Below are 16,090 nucleotides of genomic sequence, written 5' to 3'. Positions count from 1 at the left end.
TACAAGGATGTATAATACTTTCACTGGTAAAAACCTGTAAGCTGTCTACATGCTACTGTGGAAAAGACTGCCAGTCTAACATCTATTTTTCCCCTCTTCATCCTCAATGCAAGTTTAGCTGAGCACAGTTCCCAGTTTCCTTTGCAGCTAAGTCTGATCTTGCAGCCCAATTCTGGCCAATGGGACATGATCAGAAATGTGTCTAAATTATAAATGCCGCCCTCTTTCCCTTCCCAGGAGGAGTGAACATGGCAGAAGACATAAGCAGGGGGACAACAGAGCTGTGTGATGGAAGGGGCCTGGGCCCCATGTCATGACGATGCCACAGCAGTCCCAGACGGCCCACAGGGACTATCACAACCAATCTTGGATCCTAATATATCCAATATGAAGGGATCATTAAGCAAAGGGGGCCCATACACCCACGTTATGGAACACCATGCAAGGTTATTTATATGCACTGACATGGAGAGATGTCAGAGGCTTGTCATGATTTTAAAAATGCAAGTCTTAGAATCTCACATATAATATCCTGTTTTGTGTGTAAAGCACCACATGCCCAGCACTTAAGCTGAATGAAATGAGGACTCAGCAGAAACGTGCTGAGTGAAAGGTCCTATAAATGGTGCTGAAAGAAGAACACAGGACTGCTAAGGACTGCATTCTCTGACTGGGGAGGTGACAGGGGTGTGGGGTGGTAAGAAAGTGTCATATCTATTTCTTTTAAAACTTCTGTTCTCTTGGAACCTTTTAGAATAGAAATTACTTGTATTTTTTTTAAAAGACAAAATGCACACAACTATTAAAAGGAGGAAGGAAAAGGGTAAGCTCCAGGGTTCACTATAACATACTTTACGTTCAGTCAGTGTTTCATAATGAGCAGGCATTACATGTTATCTGCACAAGTAAAAAGGCTTCAGCACATGCTGCATTGGACAGAGCAGGACACAAGTCAGCGCCTCCCTGGGCCCAGCAGGGAAGAGCGCTCCTCTCCGGCTCTCTGCCCAGCAGCATCCCTCCCCTTGTTCACCTGCAGCCCCCACTGCTATGGGGGAGAAAAGGGCCAAAAGGAACCCTTTAATTGGGCAGGGACACCCTTACACTGAGAGGAGAAAGGATTTTAGCACCAGCCTGGGAAATCATCACATTTTTATATGCCAGCCACACTCTGCTGTTTATCTGCTTCCCACAAGGTTCTAGCTCAGTGAGGAGCGGCCGAATATGGCTGGGGCAGTTCTGACCCCATTCCTGCCACCACGTCATCCAAGTGACTGCTGGAAAAGGGCGATGCTGTCATCTTTGCTGCCTTCTAGGTACAGCCCCAGAAGGCCCCAAAGGCAGCAAAGCAGCACGCAATAAAATATATTTTAACTGTGTTTTGAGGTCTGGCCTTTTGAACTAAAATGTAATTTTTATATTTCCCCCAAATCAAAAGTTACTTTCTAAATTTCTGAGATACAAAGGTAATTAATGGTGACTCATTAAAATAATAAAGCACTAATCCATCAGGAAACTCGTTAAGGGTTTTCCCTTTCATTCCCTGTGCCACTGGCTGCCACGGAAATGGTTCAAGTGGAGTTGTCAGCCACCCAGTCCCACTGGAGGGCAGAAGCACCTCCATTTTCTAATGCTTGTCCAAGGGGCAGCATACAAGGAGCTTTCGGAATTGGTCTTTAGCCTCATGATTTTTAGTTGTGAGAGGGTCTGGCACCTAATACCGTCCACAGGGATGCTCAGCCACAGAAAATGGCTTGGACCCACACCTCCACACAGATGGGCTGCATGGTGGGTGGCAGCCTCTGAGCAGCAAGGGCCTCTGTGGCTGAAGTGCAGACACCCCCAGCACTGTGGACGTTTGAGGCTGGTCAGTCAGTGTGGGGCTCATCCCGGGCACTGCATCAGGCTTGGCAGCAGCCCTGCCAACAGCACTTTCCCCTCTCTGCCCAGTTGTGACAACCAAAAAGGTCTCTGGACACTGCCAAACGCACCCTGAGGGGGAACCTCCCCTGGTGAGAACCAAAGCCTTTGAGGAGAGATGATTTCATTTAAAGCAGTAGCTGTATATCTGTACTTTAGTAAGCCCGTGAAACTTGGAAGTCTGTTTTCCTTAGGGATACAAAATCAACTCTATTAAACCATATGGAGGAAAATGGCCTTTGAGAACGAATCCTTATTGGAACACGAGCAGGTGGATCTCATTTCCCATCTCAGAAGGATCCTGGGGAGTTTGTCAAGCTTCGGGCCAGAATCACGGTCCTGCAAACCTGCAAAGGGAGGCCTGCAGGATGACAGCCCTGGTGCTGCAGCAAGTGAACAGAACAGAAACAACACCTGAAGTGCAACTGTTTCCACCCCGTGCAATTATCCCTGTGTCTTCTAGGCTGAACCAACCTACGCAAGCTGGAGAAGTCGAAGTCCCCCACGCACTGAAGGCTCCCAGAAACACTCCACAGCCTTTCAGGCAATGGTTTGGTTTCTCCCCCCACCAAAAACTATGAGCACAGAGAATTCCTAATCAAAGCGTCTTTCCTTTCTCTTGAAAAAACATACTCAAGGCCATGTTTTCATTTCCAACATAGAAATAGGTTTTAAATAATTTATTCATTACACTCTACTTTATCTGTCAGGTTATATTAAACATCAAAAAAAAAAAAGCCACATGCTTCATCAGACTGTCATCACAGCTGAGTCAACCACAGAGGCAGCCAAGCACTGAGCCCTGGGACAGGAGCTCGGAGGAAGGGCACTTTGTTCTCCAGGTAAAGCCGGCGACCTCCTAGGAAGCAACTCTCCATCTCCCAGCAGATTCTAAGTTCAGACAGTCCCTGACTCCCGATGGTTCAACTTATAGTCTTTGATTTTACATGGTGCAAAGCAACACACATTCAGTAGAAACCATACTTTGAATGTTGTTCTTTCCCAGGCTAGCGATATGCGGTCTGATCCTCTCTCATGATGCTGGGCAGTGGCAGTGAGCACAGCCCCCAGTCAGCCCGAAATCACGAGGGTGAACAATTGATACACTTACAACCATCCTGTACCCAGACAACTGTTCTGTTTTTCACTGTCAGTATAGTATTCAATAAAAATTACATGAGACAGTCAACACTTTATTATAAAATAGTCTCTGTGTTAGATGATTCCACCCAACTGCAGGCTAACGTAAGTGTTCTGAGCATGTCTGAGGTAGGCGAGGCTCAGCTATGATGTTTGGTAGGTTAGGTGTAGCACAGGTGTTTTCAGCTTTTGGTATTTTCAACCATGATGGGTTTATGGGGCATAACCCCACTGTAAGTTTAGGAAGGTCTGTACATCTTCTGCCAAAGAGCTCAGAATGTGAGTCAGAAGTCTTAGCCATAGTAAAATGGCATCCTCCTAAGGGCTTTCCAGTAAAGCCCCCAAGGATGCATGCTTCCTCTGACCTCACAGACAGGAACCACAGGCATATCTGGATGTGTCATCCTGGCTTTCCCTGGACAGTAAGGGCATCTGCATACAGCTGTCCTCCGAGGAGAGCAGAGGAGCATGCGTAAGCAGAAGATTCATCTTCCTTCTGAAGGAACCAGTATTGGGAGGTGATGGCCCAGAGATGTTAGGTATGGGGCAATGGTACTTGTGAACCAAACACTGCAGGGTTTAAGTCACAAGCAAACTCCTAGTCCCTTAAAATCCTTAAGGCTGAAGGTTTATTGGCTTTGCTGATACTTTCTCTGCCTTTCCTTTACTACAGTTCAATAATTGTTTACCTTATGAGTAATGCTAAATAAATGTTATTTAAATAATAGAATTTATTGGTTTGGAAAAACTGTGCATCACTATCAAATAGATGCCTCTTATTCTGATTTAGTATATAGTTCATTACTGAGTCTGTTGAAAGATGGATCATAAAGGTTTTTAAATGTGCTATTATCAAAAAGATGTATTTGTGATTTTTTAAAAGCAATATTTGTGCCAGACCACACTTAATATTTGTTGTAATTGTTACTTTATCCATATTGAGAATACAGCAGTTGTCCCCCTCTCCAAAAAAAGCTGTTAATTTTATTGTAAACTTGACCTTTCTAGCATTTTTGTGTTTGCTTGCAATAGCTGAAGACCATCAGTAAAAATTCTCTTTCTTCAGGAGAAGTGATAGAAAACTTTGGGCTATCTCTTTATAAGAGCTTTAAAGTTTTTAAAAAATATTGTTTTCTTGATGCTGAGACATAAAACCTTAGACCATACCTTAACTGACTTCTCAGATGTCCTATATTTGAAAACCAGATTTATGGAGGAAGGATTCTCAAATGAGAGTGCATCAGAATGGCCTAGAGGGCTCGTTAAAATGCAGATACCTGGGCCCCTCCCCAGAATAGGCTTCCATAAGTCTTGGGTGGGGTCTGATAATCTGCATGTATTATAAATTCCAAGAATACTGCTGCTACTGGTCTGGGACCTGTACTTTGAGAACCCCTGGTGCAGACAGTGCAAATGTTGATGGAAACAGAAAACATTCACTTTCCAGTTTTGGTGTAAACTGTACTTCCCATGCATCATGAAGAACACTTCCCTTTTTCCATCTATGATTTAACACTTTACATATAGTGATCAGGAAACACTTTGATGATAAGATGATACTTACATAAAAATATCCATTTATCCATGAGTCAACATGTAAGAAGGTTTTTAACTGTGAATTCAATTTCTTTGATTGATCTAGGGCTATTCAGATTTTCTATTTCATTTTGGGTCGCTTTCAGAAAGCTGTATTTTAAAAGGCATTTTCCATCTAATTTAAGTTATTAAATGTATTGGTATAACATTATTAACATTCCCTATCTTTTCAATGTCTACAGGATATGTGGCGATATCCCCTTTCATTCCTAAATGTTGATTGTATCTTCTTTTTTCTTGCTACCTAGCCAAAGACTTGTTAATTTTACAGATGTTTTCCAAAAACCAAATTTTAGCTCTAACTTTCTCTACCACCTGTTCTCTATTTTACTGATTTGTGCTCTTTATTACTTCTTCCTTCTACTTCCCTTGAGTTTACGTTGCTCAACATTTCCTAGTTTCTTAAGGTAGATATTTAGATTTTTATTTTAAGCTTTTCTTCCCTTCTGTATAAGGATTTAATAAAGCTATACATTTTTATACAAGCACTGCTTTAGCTGTATCCTACAAATTTTAACAAGTCGTCTTTTCATTATTGTTTAGTTTGAATTATTTTTATTATCCCTTGTGATACCTTTTTTCATACATGTGTCATTTAATTTCCAAATATTTGAGGATTTTCCAGCTAGCCTACAATTTCAGATTCTGTGGCCAGAGAATAGACTCTGAATGATTTCAATCCTTCAAACTTTATTATGACATTTCTGTGACCCAGCACAGGCCTTTCTTGGTGAGTGGTCCACCTGCCCGGGACAATGTGCGTTCTGTGGGCATTGGGTGCAGTGTTCTGTTAACTGAATCGGAGTGATTGATAGTCTTTTTTTTTTTTTTGCGGTTTGTGGGCCTCTCACTGCTGTGGCCTCTCCCACTGCGGAGCACTGGCTCCAGACACGCAGGCTCAGCGGCCATGGCCCACGGGCCCAGCCGCTCCGTGGCATGTGGGATCTTCCCGGACCAGGGCATGAACCCGTGTCCCCTGCATCGGCAGGTGGACTCTCAACCACTGCGCCACCAGGGAAGCCCTGATAGTCTTTTATAATAGTAACTGATTTTTTTTTAATTAGAAAAATATAATATACCATGACTGGAGTTTTCCTTGTGAGAAAGTTTTTAATTATCAATTTTATCTTCAATTTTAACACCAGTTTTAACCTATCAATAACTGCCAGATGGTTACTCAAATATCCAACTAGGATTATGGATGTGTTTCTTTCTCTCATTGGCCCTCGTAATCTTGCTTTATGTATCTTTAACTCTCCTATTAGCCGTCTACATATTCAGGGTAGTTATGTCTTCCTGATGACCTGACTTGTCTGTCATTGTGAAATGTCTCTCTTCATCTGTGACAAAACTCCTTGTCTTGAAGTCTATTTTCTAATTAGTAATATGTCCACTCCAGCTCTCTTTCAACTAGTATTTCATGATATACCTTTTTACATTTAACTTTTATGTGTCTTTGTATTTAAAGTGCATCTCTTGCTGACAGCACAAAGTTTGATTTTGCTTTTTATCCAGTCTGATACAAACTCATGAAAAAAACAAAGAATGGGGGACATTTTAGAGGATAACTGGTCTGGACTCTCCAAAAAGTCAGTGCCCACTCTTCAGAGAATGGAAACACAAGTAACAGAATGGGAGGAAATATTTTAAAAACGAATTTCTGATAAAGGACTTGTACCCAAATATTAAAAGAACTCTTAAAACTGAGTAAGAAAACAAATAACCCTATTTAAAAGTGGGCAAAAGATATGGAAACCCCACCAAAGAAAATACATAGATGGCAAATAAGCATATGAAAAGATGCTCAACATCGTATGTCATTAAGGAATTGCAAATTAAAATGCGATACCACTATGCACCTAATTAGAATGGCTGAAATCCAAAACACCAGCAACAACAAATGCTGAGGAAGATGTGGAGCAACAAGAACTCCCATTCGTTGCTGGTGGGAATGCAACCGACAGAGCCACTTTGGAACAGAGTTTGGCAATTTCTTAGAAAGCTAAACATACCAGCTGGTCTAGCAATGGCTCTCTTAGGTACTTACCCAAATGAGAAGAAATCATGTCTATACAAAAATCTGCACAAAAGTTTAGAACAGCATTATTCACAATTACCAAAAACTGGAAGCAACCAAGATGTCCTTCACTAGTGGAATGTTTTTCAGCGGTAAAAAGAAAATGAGCTATCTAGACATGAAGAAACCTTGAATGCATAAGCCTAATTGAAAAAAAGCCAGTTTTAAAACACTATATACTATATGATTCTAACTATATGACACTATGGGAAAGGTAAAACTATACAGACAGTGAAAATATCAGTGGTTGCCAAGGGTTGGGGAGGACAGGCAGAGAGGGAGATATAGGTGGAACACAGGATTTTTAGGGTAGTGAAACTATCCAGTATACTATAATGGTGTATACATGACATTATGTATTTGGCAAAACCCACAGAACTGTACAAAATGAAGAATAAACCCTAGTATAAACTATGGACTCTAGTTAGTAATAATGTATCAATACTGGATCATCAATTGTAACAAATATACCACACCGAGGCAAGATGTAGGCCAGGTAGGGAGTGAGAATACAACTGACCCTTGAACAACACGCGTTTGAACTACACAGCTCTACTTATAAGCAGATTTTTTTCCCACTAAATACATACAGGACTACATGATCCTCAGTGGGTTTGATCTGGGGATTTGGAACTGTGAATAAGATGGGCCAACTAAGTGACTTGAGCATCCACAGATTTTGGTAACTGCAGTGGGTCCCGGAACCATTCCCTTGTGGAGACCAAGGGACGACTGTTATGTGGAAATTCTGTACTTTTTAATTTTCCTAAAAACTAAAACTGCTATAAAAAAAAATAATGCCTATTTTTTTTAAAAAAGACTGGCATGTAACTATGATAACTTACTACAAGAAGACAATAAAATAACCTCACTAAAAAAAATGTCAATAAAGAAAAATAGGCAAAGAGCAATCTCTTTTTCTATATATCCGAGGAGACTGAGAAAGATGACTAACAGTTCAATGCAATGCACGAACCTGGGCTGGATCCTGAATGCAAAACCAAATCAACAAACATAAAATGCTTACTAACACACATTTTTGAGGCAGTGGGAAATTTTGATTATGGACTTCATATTAAACAATATTATAGAGTTGATGTTAAATTTCTTGAGCAATTTAAGGGTATTATAGTTATGTACTAAAGTGTCCTTGTTTTTAGTGTCATGATATCTGTAACTTTCAAATGGCTAAGGTAAAAAATATTTATCTATACAGAGGTATAAAGCAAATGTGGCAAAGTGTTAACTGGTGAATATAGATGAAAAGTATAAAAGTATTCATTCTATTGTTCTTTCAATCCTTCTGGAGGAGGGAAAGTTAAATGCTGATTCTTTGAAAAGACTAATGAAATATACAGAAACCTCTGGTAAGAGTGATCAACAAGAAAAGAGAAAGAAGGTATCCAGTAACAATATCAAAAATGAATGAAGAAACATCACTAACCCAGACTCTGATAAATTAATAAGGAAATATGAGTCACGTTTTGTCAACAAATTTGAAAATTTAGCTGAAATGGACAAATTCCTACAAAAGTAAGTTAGCAAAGCTGTCTCAAGAAGAAACAGAACATCTGGATAGCCCTTTAGCAACGAAGGAAACTAAATAGGTAGTCAAAGATCTCTCCACATACAAAACACCAGTCCGGCAGCTTGATTTGTAAGCTTCACCCAATATTCAGACAACATGTACTTCAAATCTCACAAAAACAATCCCTGTGTATCTAAGTGGAGCACTCCCTCAACTTATTTTCTGAGGCCACAGTTACACTGATTATCCAAAGACAACAAGAGAAAGAAATATTCCAAGCCAGTCTCACTCATGAACACCGATGTAAAAATACTAAACACAATACCAACAACAGAATTAATCCCTGTATGAAACACATAATTGATAAAGGCACACTAGGTTATCCCACAAAGGAAAGGTATATTTAATATTAGAAAATCATATACCTTTCAATGCATTTCCAGTTTAAAGAAGAAAAATCATACCGTCATCTAACACACACACACATAATGGCTTGGGGAAAAGCAACATCTATTCATGATTTGAAAAAATAAACTAGGAATAGAAGGGCACTTTTTTAATCCGATAAGGGGTTTTCTTATTTTTTATTCTTTTTACAAATATCTATAGCAAACATCATACACTGACGCACAGGAGGCACCCCCTTCGAAATGAGGGGTGAGATAAGGACATGCAGTCACCACTCCACGCTCTGTGAGGCGTTGGAGGCACAGTAAGATATGAACAGTAAACACAAGACGGGAAGGAAAGAAATAAAACTGCCACGATTTGCACACCACGTGGTAGTCTGTTAAGAAAGTTTTAAAATATGTACAAATCATTAGAATCAATGAGAGAATAGCAAAATTAGTAGACATAAAATAAATGTACAAAAATCAACTGCTTTGCCATATACCCTGATAAAAACTTGCAAAATATATTTTTTATAGCAAACGTTTTTAACAACATCAAAAAATATAAAGTATCGGGCTTCCCTGTTGGTGCAGTGGTTAAGAATCTGCCTGCCAATGCAGGGGACACGGGTTCGAGCCCTGGTCTGGGAAGATCCCACATGCCGTGGAGCAACTAAGCCCGTGGGCCACAACTACTGAGCCTGCGCTCTAGAGCCCACGTGCCACAACTACTGAAGCCCGCAAGCCTAGAACCTGTTGCTCCGCAACAAGAGAAGCCACCGCAGTGAGAAGCCTGCGCACTGCAATGAAGAGTAGCCCCCGCTTGCCGCAACTAGAGAAAGCCTGCGCACGGCAACGAAGACCCAACACAGCCCCCCCAAAAAATATATATATAAACCTTTATGAAATTATAAAATACTACTGATAAACGCTTAAAAGAGCATAGTTTGGAAACTCAACAATATAAAGATGTTGAGTCTCCCCCCATTAATCCACTGATTGGCAAGTTGATTTAATATTTTCATGGAAGATCAAAGGACCAAAAAGAACAAAGGAGGGAAACTTGCCTTCCCAAATGTCAAGAATCATTGAAAACCTATACTCATTAAAATAGTTTACGGGGGCTTCCCTGGTAGTGCAGTGATTAGGAATCTGCCTGCCAACGCAGGGGACACGGGTTTGAGCCCTTGTCCACTACTGAGACGGCTGGTGGTTCATGACATCATATTTCTTTTTTTTTTTTTTAAGAAGATGTTGGGAGTAGGAGTTTATTAATTAATTAATTTATTTTTGCTGTGTTGGGTCTTCATTTCTGTGCGAGGGCTTTCTCTAGTTGTGGCAAGCGGGGGCCACACTTCATCGCGGTGCGCGGGCCTCTCACTATCGCGGTCTCTCTTGTTGCAGAGCACAGGCTCCAGACGTGCAGGCTCAGTAGTTGTGGCTCACGGGCCTAGTTGCTCTGCGGCATGTGGGATCCTCCCAGACCAGGGCTCGAACCCGTGTCCCCTGCATTAGCAGGCAGATTCTCAACCACTGTGCCACCAGGGAAGCCCAACATCATATTTCTTTTAATTCTACTTCTTTTATAACTACAGTTTTGAATCTATATAATAATAAAAATGATTAAAATCAAGTTGGTATCTAGGTACATACAACTACTGAGCCCGCATGCCTGGAGCCCGTGCTCCGCAACAAGAGAAGCCACTGCTCACTGCAACTAGAGAAAGCCCCCGTGCAGCAACGAAGACACAACACAGCCAAAAATTTAAAAAAATAATAAATTTATTAAGAAAAAAAAAAGTTTACGGGCACAGAGGGAGACCCATGGAACAGAACAGAGAGCTCAGAAACATACACACTCACTAAGGAAACTTGACGAGTCCAAAGCTGGCATTAAATGATAATGGTATCCATTTGAAAAAAAAAAAAAGAAAAAAGAATTTGAACCCCTACCTAACAGTATGTGTAAAAATCAGTTCCAGGTAGATTAAAGACCCAAATTAATAGACAAAAATACACTTTTGAAAGAACACATAGTGGAATACTTCTGTAACCTTGGCATAAGGAAAGTCTTCTTAAAGAAGATACTAAATGCCCACATCCTAAGGGAAGACTGAACAGTGACCACTTCAAAATAAAGAACTCCTGGGCTTCCCTGGTGGCACAGTGGTTGAGAGTCCGCCTGCCGATGCAGGGGACCTGGGTTCGTGCCCTGGTCCGGGGGGATAACGCGTGCCGCAGAGCGGCTGGGCCCATGGGCCATGGCCGCTGGGCCTGTGCGTCCGGAGCCTGTGCTCCGCAACGGGAGAGGCCACAGCAGTGAGAGGCCCGCGTACCGCAAAAAAAATAATAATAAATAAAAAAATAAAGAACTCCTGTCTACTAAGGGACAACACAAGAGAACAGAAGCAAACAGACAAACCAAAAAACCAAGCCATAAACTCAGGGACATTTGCAATTAACAAAAATGGTAAAGTGTTACTGTCTAGAATATAAAGAATTCCTTCAATAAGAAATAAGAAAAAGACACAACCCAAGTGAAAAACAGGAAACAGCACTGCAAGAGGGGAAGCCTATGTGGCTGACCCAGAAACCAGAGGGCACCAGTCTCACAGTTATTGGGGTGACTGGACTGCACCACCACGCAGTGTTCCACCCCCCCCACCCCCCCAGTGTTGGGAAGACATGAGTAATGGAAACACGCAGGCAGTTTAGAACTGTACAAAGACAGGACCGACCCAATGTCTGTGTACACAGGAGGCACTGGGAGGGCCACCAGCGGGGCTGAGGGAGGAAGCACAGCCACAGCAGTCGGGGGATGACCCTCAGCACATAACTGAGCAGGAATGACCCCAATCCCGTCAACTAGAAAACACCCAACCCCCGTGTGTCTGGAGAGCCCCCAACGATGGGGAAGCTATAAAAAGCATGGTACCGATCAACTCAGCACTCAGGGGCCAGTCACCTGGGAGGGTGGGGTAGGGGTGAGAGTGAGGAGGGCATGCAGGGACCCTGTAGGCTCATTTTCTGAACTGGCTGGTGGACGGCTGGTGGTTCATGACATCATATTTCTTTTAATTCTACTTCTTTTATAACTACAGTTTTGAATCTATATAATAATAAAAATGATTAAAATCAAGTTGGTATCTAGGTACATACAAGGCAGAGAGGGTACTATCCTGAGGGAGGAGCTGGGTCCAGGCCTCTTCTCCACTCTGTCTCCTCTAGGTCCCTGACTGTCCCGTCTGCCTACCTGTTGGCCACCTGTGGAAGAGTGGACGTCCCCTGAGAGTTCACTATGTGAGTGGTGTGTTGGTTACTTTAATCCTTCACTATGAAGGAGCTTCCACAATAAGGAACAGAGATCTAGGAAGTCTTCTCATTTGTCCATGTCCTGGGGCTAACAAGTGGTGAGGCTGAAGTCAGAACTCAGGTGTGATGAGCTCCTGTCCTGGTTCATGTGTTCCAGTGTGTAAGGAGCTGCCAGGTGGGCTGAATGCTCACACCTACAGGCACCACCTCTCAGAGGATGTGATAAGAGCCTGCAGCACAGGACCCAGGATGGTGGGAAGGGGTGTCGTTTACCCCTCACTTTCATTTACAGTCTTAAAAAAAAAAATATATATATATATATATATATATATATACATACACACACATATATATATATATTTTTTTTTGGCTGAGCAGGGTCTTAGTTGTGGCACGTAGGATCTTCGTTGCTACGTGTGGGATCTTTCAGTTGTGGCATGTGGGCTCTTAGTCGCAGCACGTGGGATCTAGTTCCCTGACTAGGGATGAACCTGGGCCCCCTGCACTGGGAGCATGGAGTCCCAACCACTGGACCACCAGGGAATTCCCTTTTTTAAAAAAAAATTTTTTTTTAATTTATTTATTTGGCTCTGCCAGGTCTTAGCTGCAGCACAAGGGATCTTCATTGCTGCATGTGGGATCCTTAGTTGCGGCATGCGAACTCTTAGTTGCGGCACCTGGGATAGTTCCCTGACCAGGGATTGAATCTGGGGCCCCTGCATTGGGCGCATGGAGTCTTAGCCACTGGACCACCAGGGAAGTCCCTCATCTACAGTCTTTTGATTAAGGGACTGTAGGAGGCTGGCTACACTGACCTTGGAGAGAGCAGAGCTGAAGCCCTGTCTGCAGACTTGCTTCGTATTAGCTCTTTGGAATACTTATACCATTTTATCTTCTAGGAACATGAGTGATTCTCAAAGGAAGATCCCCAGACCTCATGACTTCCCTAGATAGCCACTTCATTAACATGTTTCGCAAAAGAAACAACTCCCTGTGCCTGACTATTTTTCAACTTTTATCACTGAAATACAAAAGATCCCCAGGACTTCCCTGGCAGTCCAGTGGTTAAGACTCTGCGCTTCTACTGCAGGGGGCACAGGTTCAATCCCTGGTCAGGGAACTAAGATCCCACATGCAAGGCCAAATAAAGAAAGAAAGAAAGAATCCCCAAACTTCCACCAGATAACTGGCCCAAGTCCCTATTCAGTCTTCCTGCATTTGGGTTTGTGGAAACGGATTAGCCATCAATGGTTCCACAGAAGCTACAGGGGAATAGGACCTGTGGCCAACCAGCAAAACTTACAGATTCTCTTGTAAAAAGAGAAACAAATTCAGTTCACAGGAACCTTTTATGGCATGCCCACCTTGTTGAAGACCCAAATCTCGCCGTTCACAGTGGGCCTGGGCACCCCATGCCCATTGTAGTGGAAGAGGACCCGCTCCTCCTTGGCATTTCGACGTAAAGACGTGCAAAGCTTCTTCACTTCATCCACAGTTGGATCAAGGCTCTGCTTGTACCGCGCCTGTTGCAGGAGAAAAAATTAAGAAACTTATCATGGATTCATGGGAATACCTAGAATTAAAACTCCATCCTGGGGCTTCCCTGATGGCACAGTGGTTAGGAATCCGCCTGCCAATGCAGGGGACAGAGGTTCGAGCCCTGGTCTGGGAAGATCCCACATGCTGCGGAGCAACTAAGCCCATGTGCCACAACTGCTGAGCCTGTGCTCTAGAGCCCATGAGCCACAACTACTGAGCCCACGTGCCACAACTACTGAAGCCCACATGCCTAGAGCCCGTATTCCACACCAAGAGAAGCCACCGCAATGAGAAGCCCGCACACCGCAACGAAGACTAGCCCTGCTCACTGCAACTAGAGAAAGCCTGTGCACAGCAACGAAGACCCAACGCAGCCAAAAATAAATTAATAAATTAAAAAAACAAAACAAAACAACTCCATCCTTTACTCCAAGTCTGCATTTAATGGACCCTGCACAAGTGACCTCAAATTTCTCTATCTATAAACTGGGATGATGACTACTTCACAGGGTGGTTGTAAACATTCATTTACTCAACAAATATTTATTGAGAACTACTGTGAAGATCTCATGAGATTAATAAGTAATGCCTGCCACATGGTAACACTAGTAAAAGGTAGCATCCCTGTGATATCAAAAGTATTTCTTAGAAGCATTGAATCTGTTTGGAAAAACTGTCTGGAACATGGAAGAGAATTTGCTTAAACACAGGAAGCTATAATATATATGGTAGCAAGGGAGAATAGTTTCAAAAACACAACAAAGTAAGGAAGCAAACTGCCCCTCTCTTGCTTAGTCATATTCGCCCTGCTTACCCCCTCCCACTACTCCTGCCTGGACCCTTGCTGATGAACATAAAGGATTCACTGAATTAGCAGGACCTAAAGTAAACACACAGAAATCAACAGCCTTTATATATATATACATAAAGGACAGATGTTTAAAATCATAAGGAACCCCCACTTCTAAAGCAACAAAGAAGATTGAACTTAACAAGAAATATACAAAACCCTGACAAGGAAACTTTGTAAAACTCTCCTGGAAAACAGAAGGAGGCTTGAACAAATGGGAGATGCTCCCTGCCTGGGTAGGATGCACCCACATTCTTAAGACATCAGTTCTCCCCAGGTTAAGAGTTCACACGTTCCCAACTCCCAACTTGACAAGCTGCTACTGAAGTTCGCGTGGAAAATAAATATGCCAGAACAGCCAGGAAAACACTGAAAGGAGAGCTATGAGGGGTCCTGCCCCCCAACACTCCAACCTCCTCTGGGCCTCTCTAAGTAAAAGGTGAGGGTCGAGGCCCAGAGAGACCAGCAGGCCAGGGAGCTACTACAGAGTCCAGAATTAGGTCCAAACACATTTCCTGGCTTTTTGGAGAACAGTGTTCACACAGTCATAATGTTACGAACACTGATTTTATTTCATTAGAAACTGTGCAAACTTCAAGAGTGTGGTGAGGACGCTGAGGCTGGGTGAGGGATACACGTGGTCATCAGAAGAGTCTCTCCACTTTATATTCATTTCCTTTTGTTTGCTTTCAAAGAACTTTCAATGGTAAATTCCCAATAAAAAAGAACTGAAAGTGTAAATTTATAACCGTACTAGATGGTCGCGTGGAAGTGATGTGTATAAAACCACTAAAGCCAAACCAGGAAGTCAATAAAAACACCCCAAGTTGATAAATCAGTAAAAAGCAGCATACACATATTGTTCTAAAATATGGGCATATCTGCCCAAAAAACACAGCTAAAAGGGTTTACCTCTAGGTAGGGATTATGTTCTGACTTTCAAAACATAATGTGTATGTTTGTTATTTTGATAAAGTTCTCAAACTTTGTTTAAAATGTTAAATTTAAAACCAAAAAAACCCAACCCAGTGCCATGATATCACTTGAAGAAAACAGTGGTGAGAACAAGAAACATGAACGGCGAGGAAACTATGTTTGAAGCATCACGGCTCCCGCTGTGGGCCTGCCACCTGGCGCAGGGCTCAGCACACAGTGATGGGTGCTGCTCAGGAAGCATCCGCTGAAGTTGTTTCAAAAGAAGAGCAGGGAGGTGGAGGGAGCAGAGATGGAAAGCAGACACATAGGCCTGAGGATGACCTGCGGCCTATGTTTAAGAGAGGCGTCCTGAGGCTTCCCTAGGGGCACAGTGGTTGAGAGTCCGCCTGCCGATGCAGGGGACACGGGTTCGTGCCCTGGTCTGGGAAGATCCCACATGCCGTGGAGCGGCTGGACCCGTGAGCCATGGCCGCTGAGCCTGCGTGTCCGGAGACTGTGCTCTGCAATGCGAGAGTCCAGAACAGTGAGAGGCCTGCGTACCACAAAAAAAAAAAAAAAAAAGAGAGGCGTCCTGACCTTTCAGAGGAAAATGAAGAGCTACACGGGAGGAAACTACAGGAAAATGTGGCTCACCTCGCAGAGCATTAGTTCCTCCATGTTTGAGATATGACATTTGGTTTCACCTAATTAAATACGTGCTAATAATGCAATTATTGACAGTAGAAAATCCTGGTGAAATACTGCATCGTGTGTTCTGAGAGCGTTGGGGGCACAAACACAGAAGCTTCAGGATGATGAAACTC

At 42.7% G+C, this 16,090-nt stretch overlaps 1 protein-coding gene across 9 annotated transcripts in view; it reads right to left on the bottom strand.

Annotated features, from left to right (window-relative positions):
- The window catches only part of RPTOR (regulatory associated protein of MTOR complex 1), a 352,077-nt gene that overhangs the window by 175,564 nt on the left and 160,423 nt on the right, over window positions 1-16,090 (bottom strand). For all 9 annotated transcript variants that reach the window (XM_027080947.1, XM_027080953.1, XM_027080952.1 and 6 more), the window contains one exon: window positions 13,327-13,485. In XM_027080947.1, coding sequence (XP_026936748.1) covers window positions 13,327-13,485 — 159 coding nt within the window. The remainder of the gene's footprint in view (window positions 1-13,326; window positions 13,486-16,090) is intronic.

Source organism: Aethalodelphis obliquidens, unplaced genomic scaffold (assembly GCF_003676395.1).
Source record: "Aethalodelphis obliquidens isolate GAN/ISIS:26980383/991018 unplaced genomic scaffold, ASM367639v1 scaffold44, whole genome shotgun sequence".
NCBI lineage: Eukaryota > Metazoa > Chordata > Mammalia > Artiodactyla > Delphinidae > Aethalodelphis > Aethalodelphis obliquidens.
This window is presented reverse-complemented; position numbering and strand designations above follow the sequence as displayed.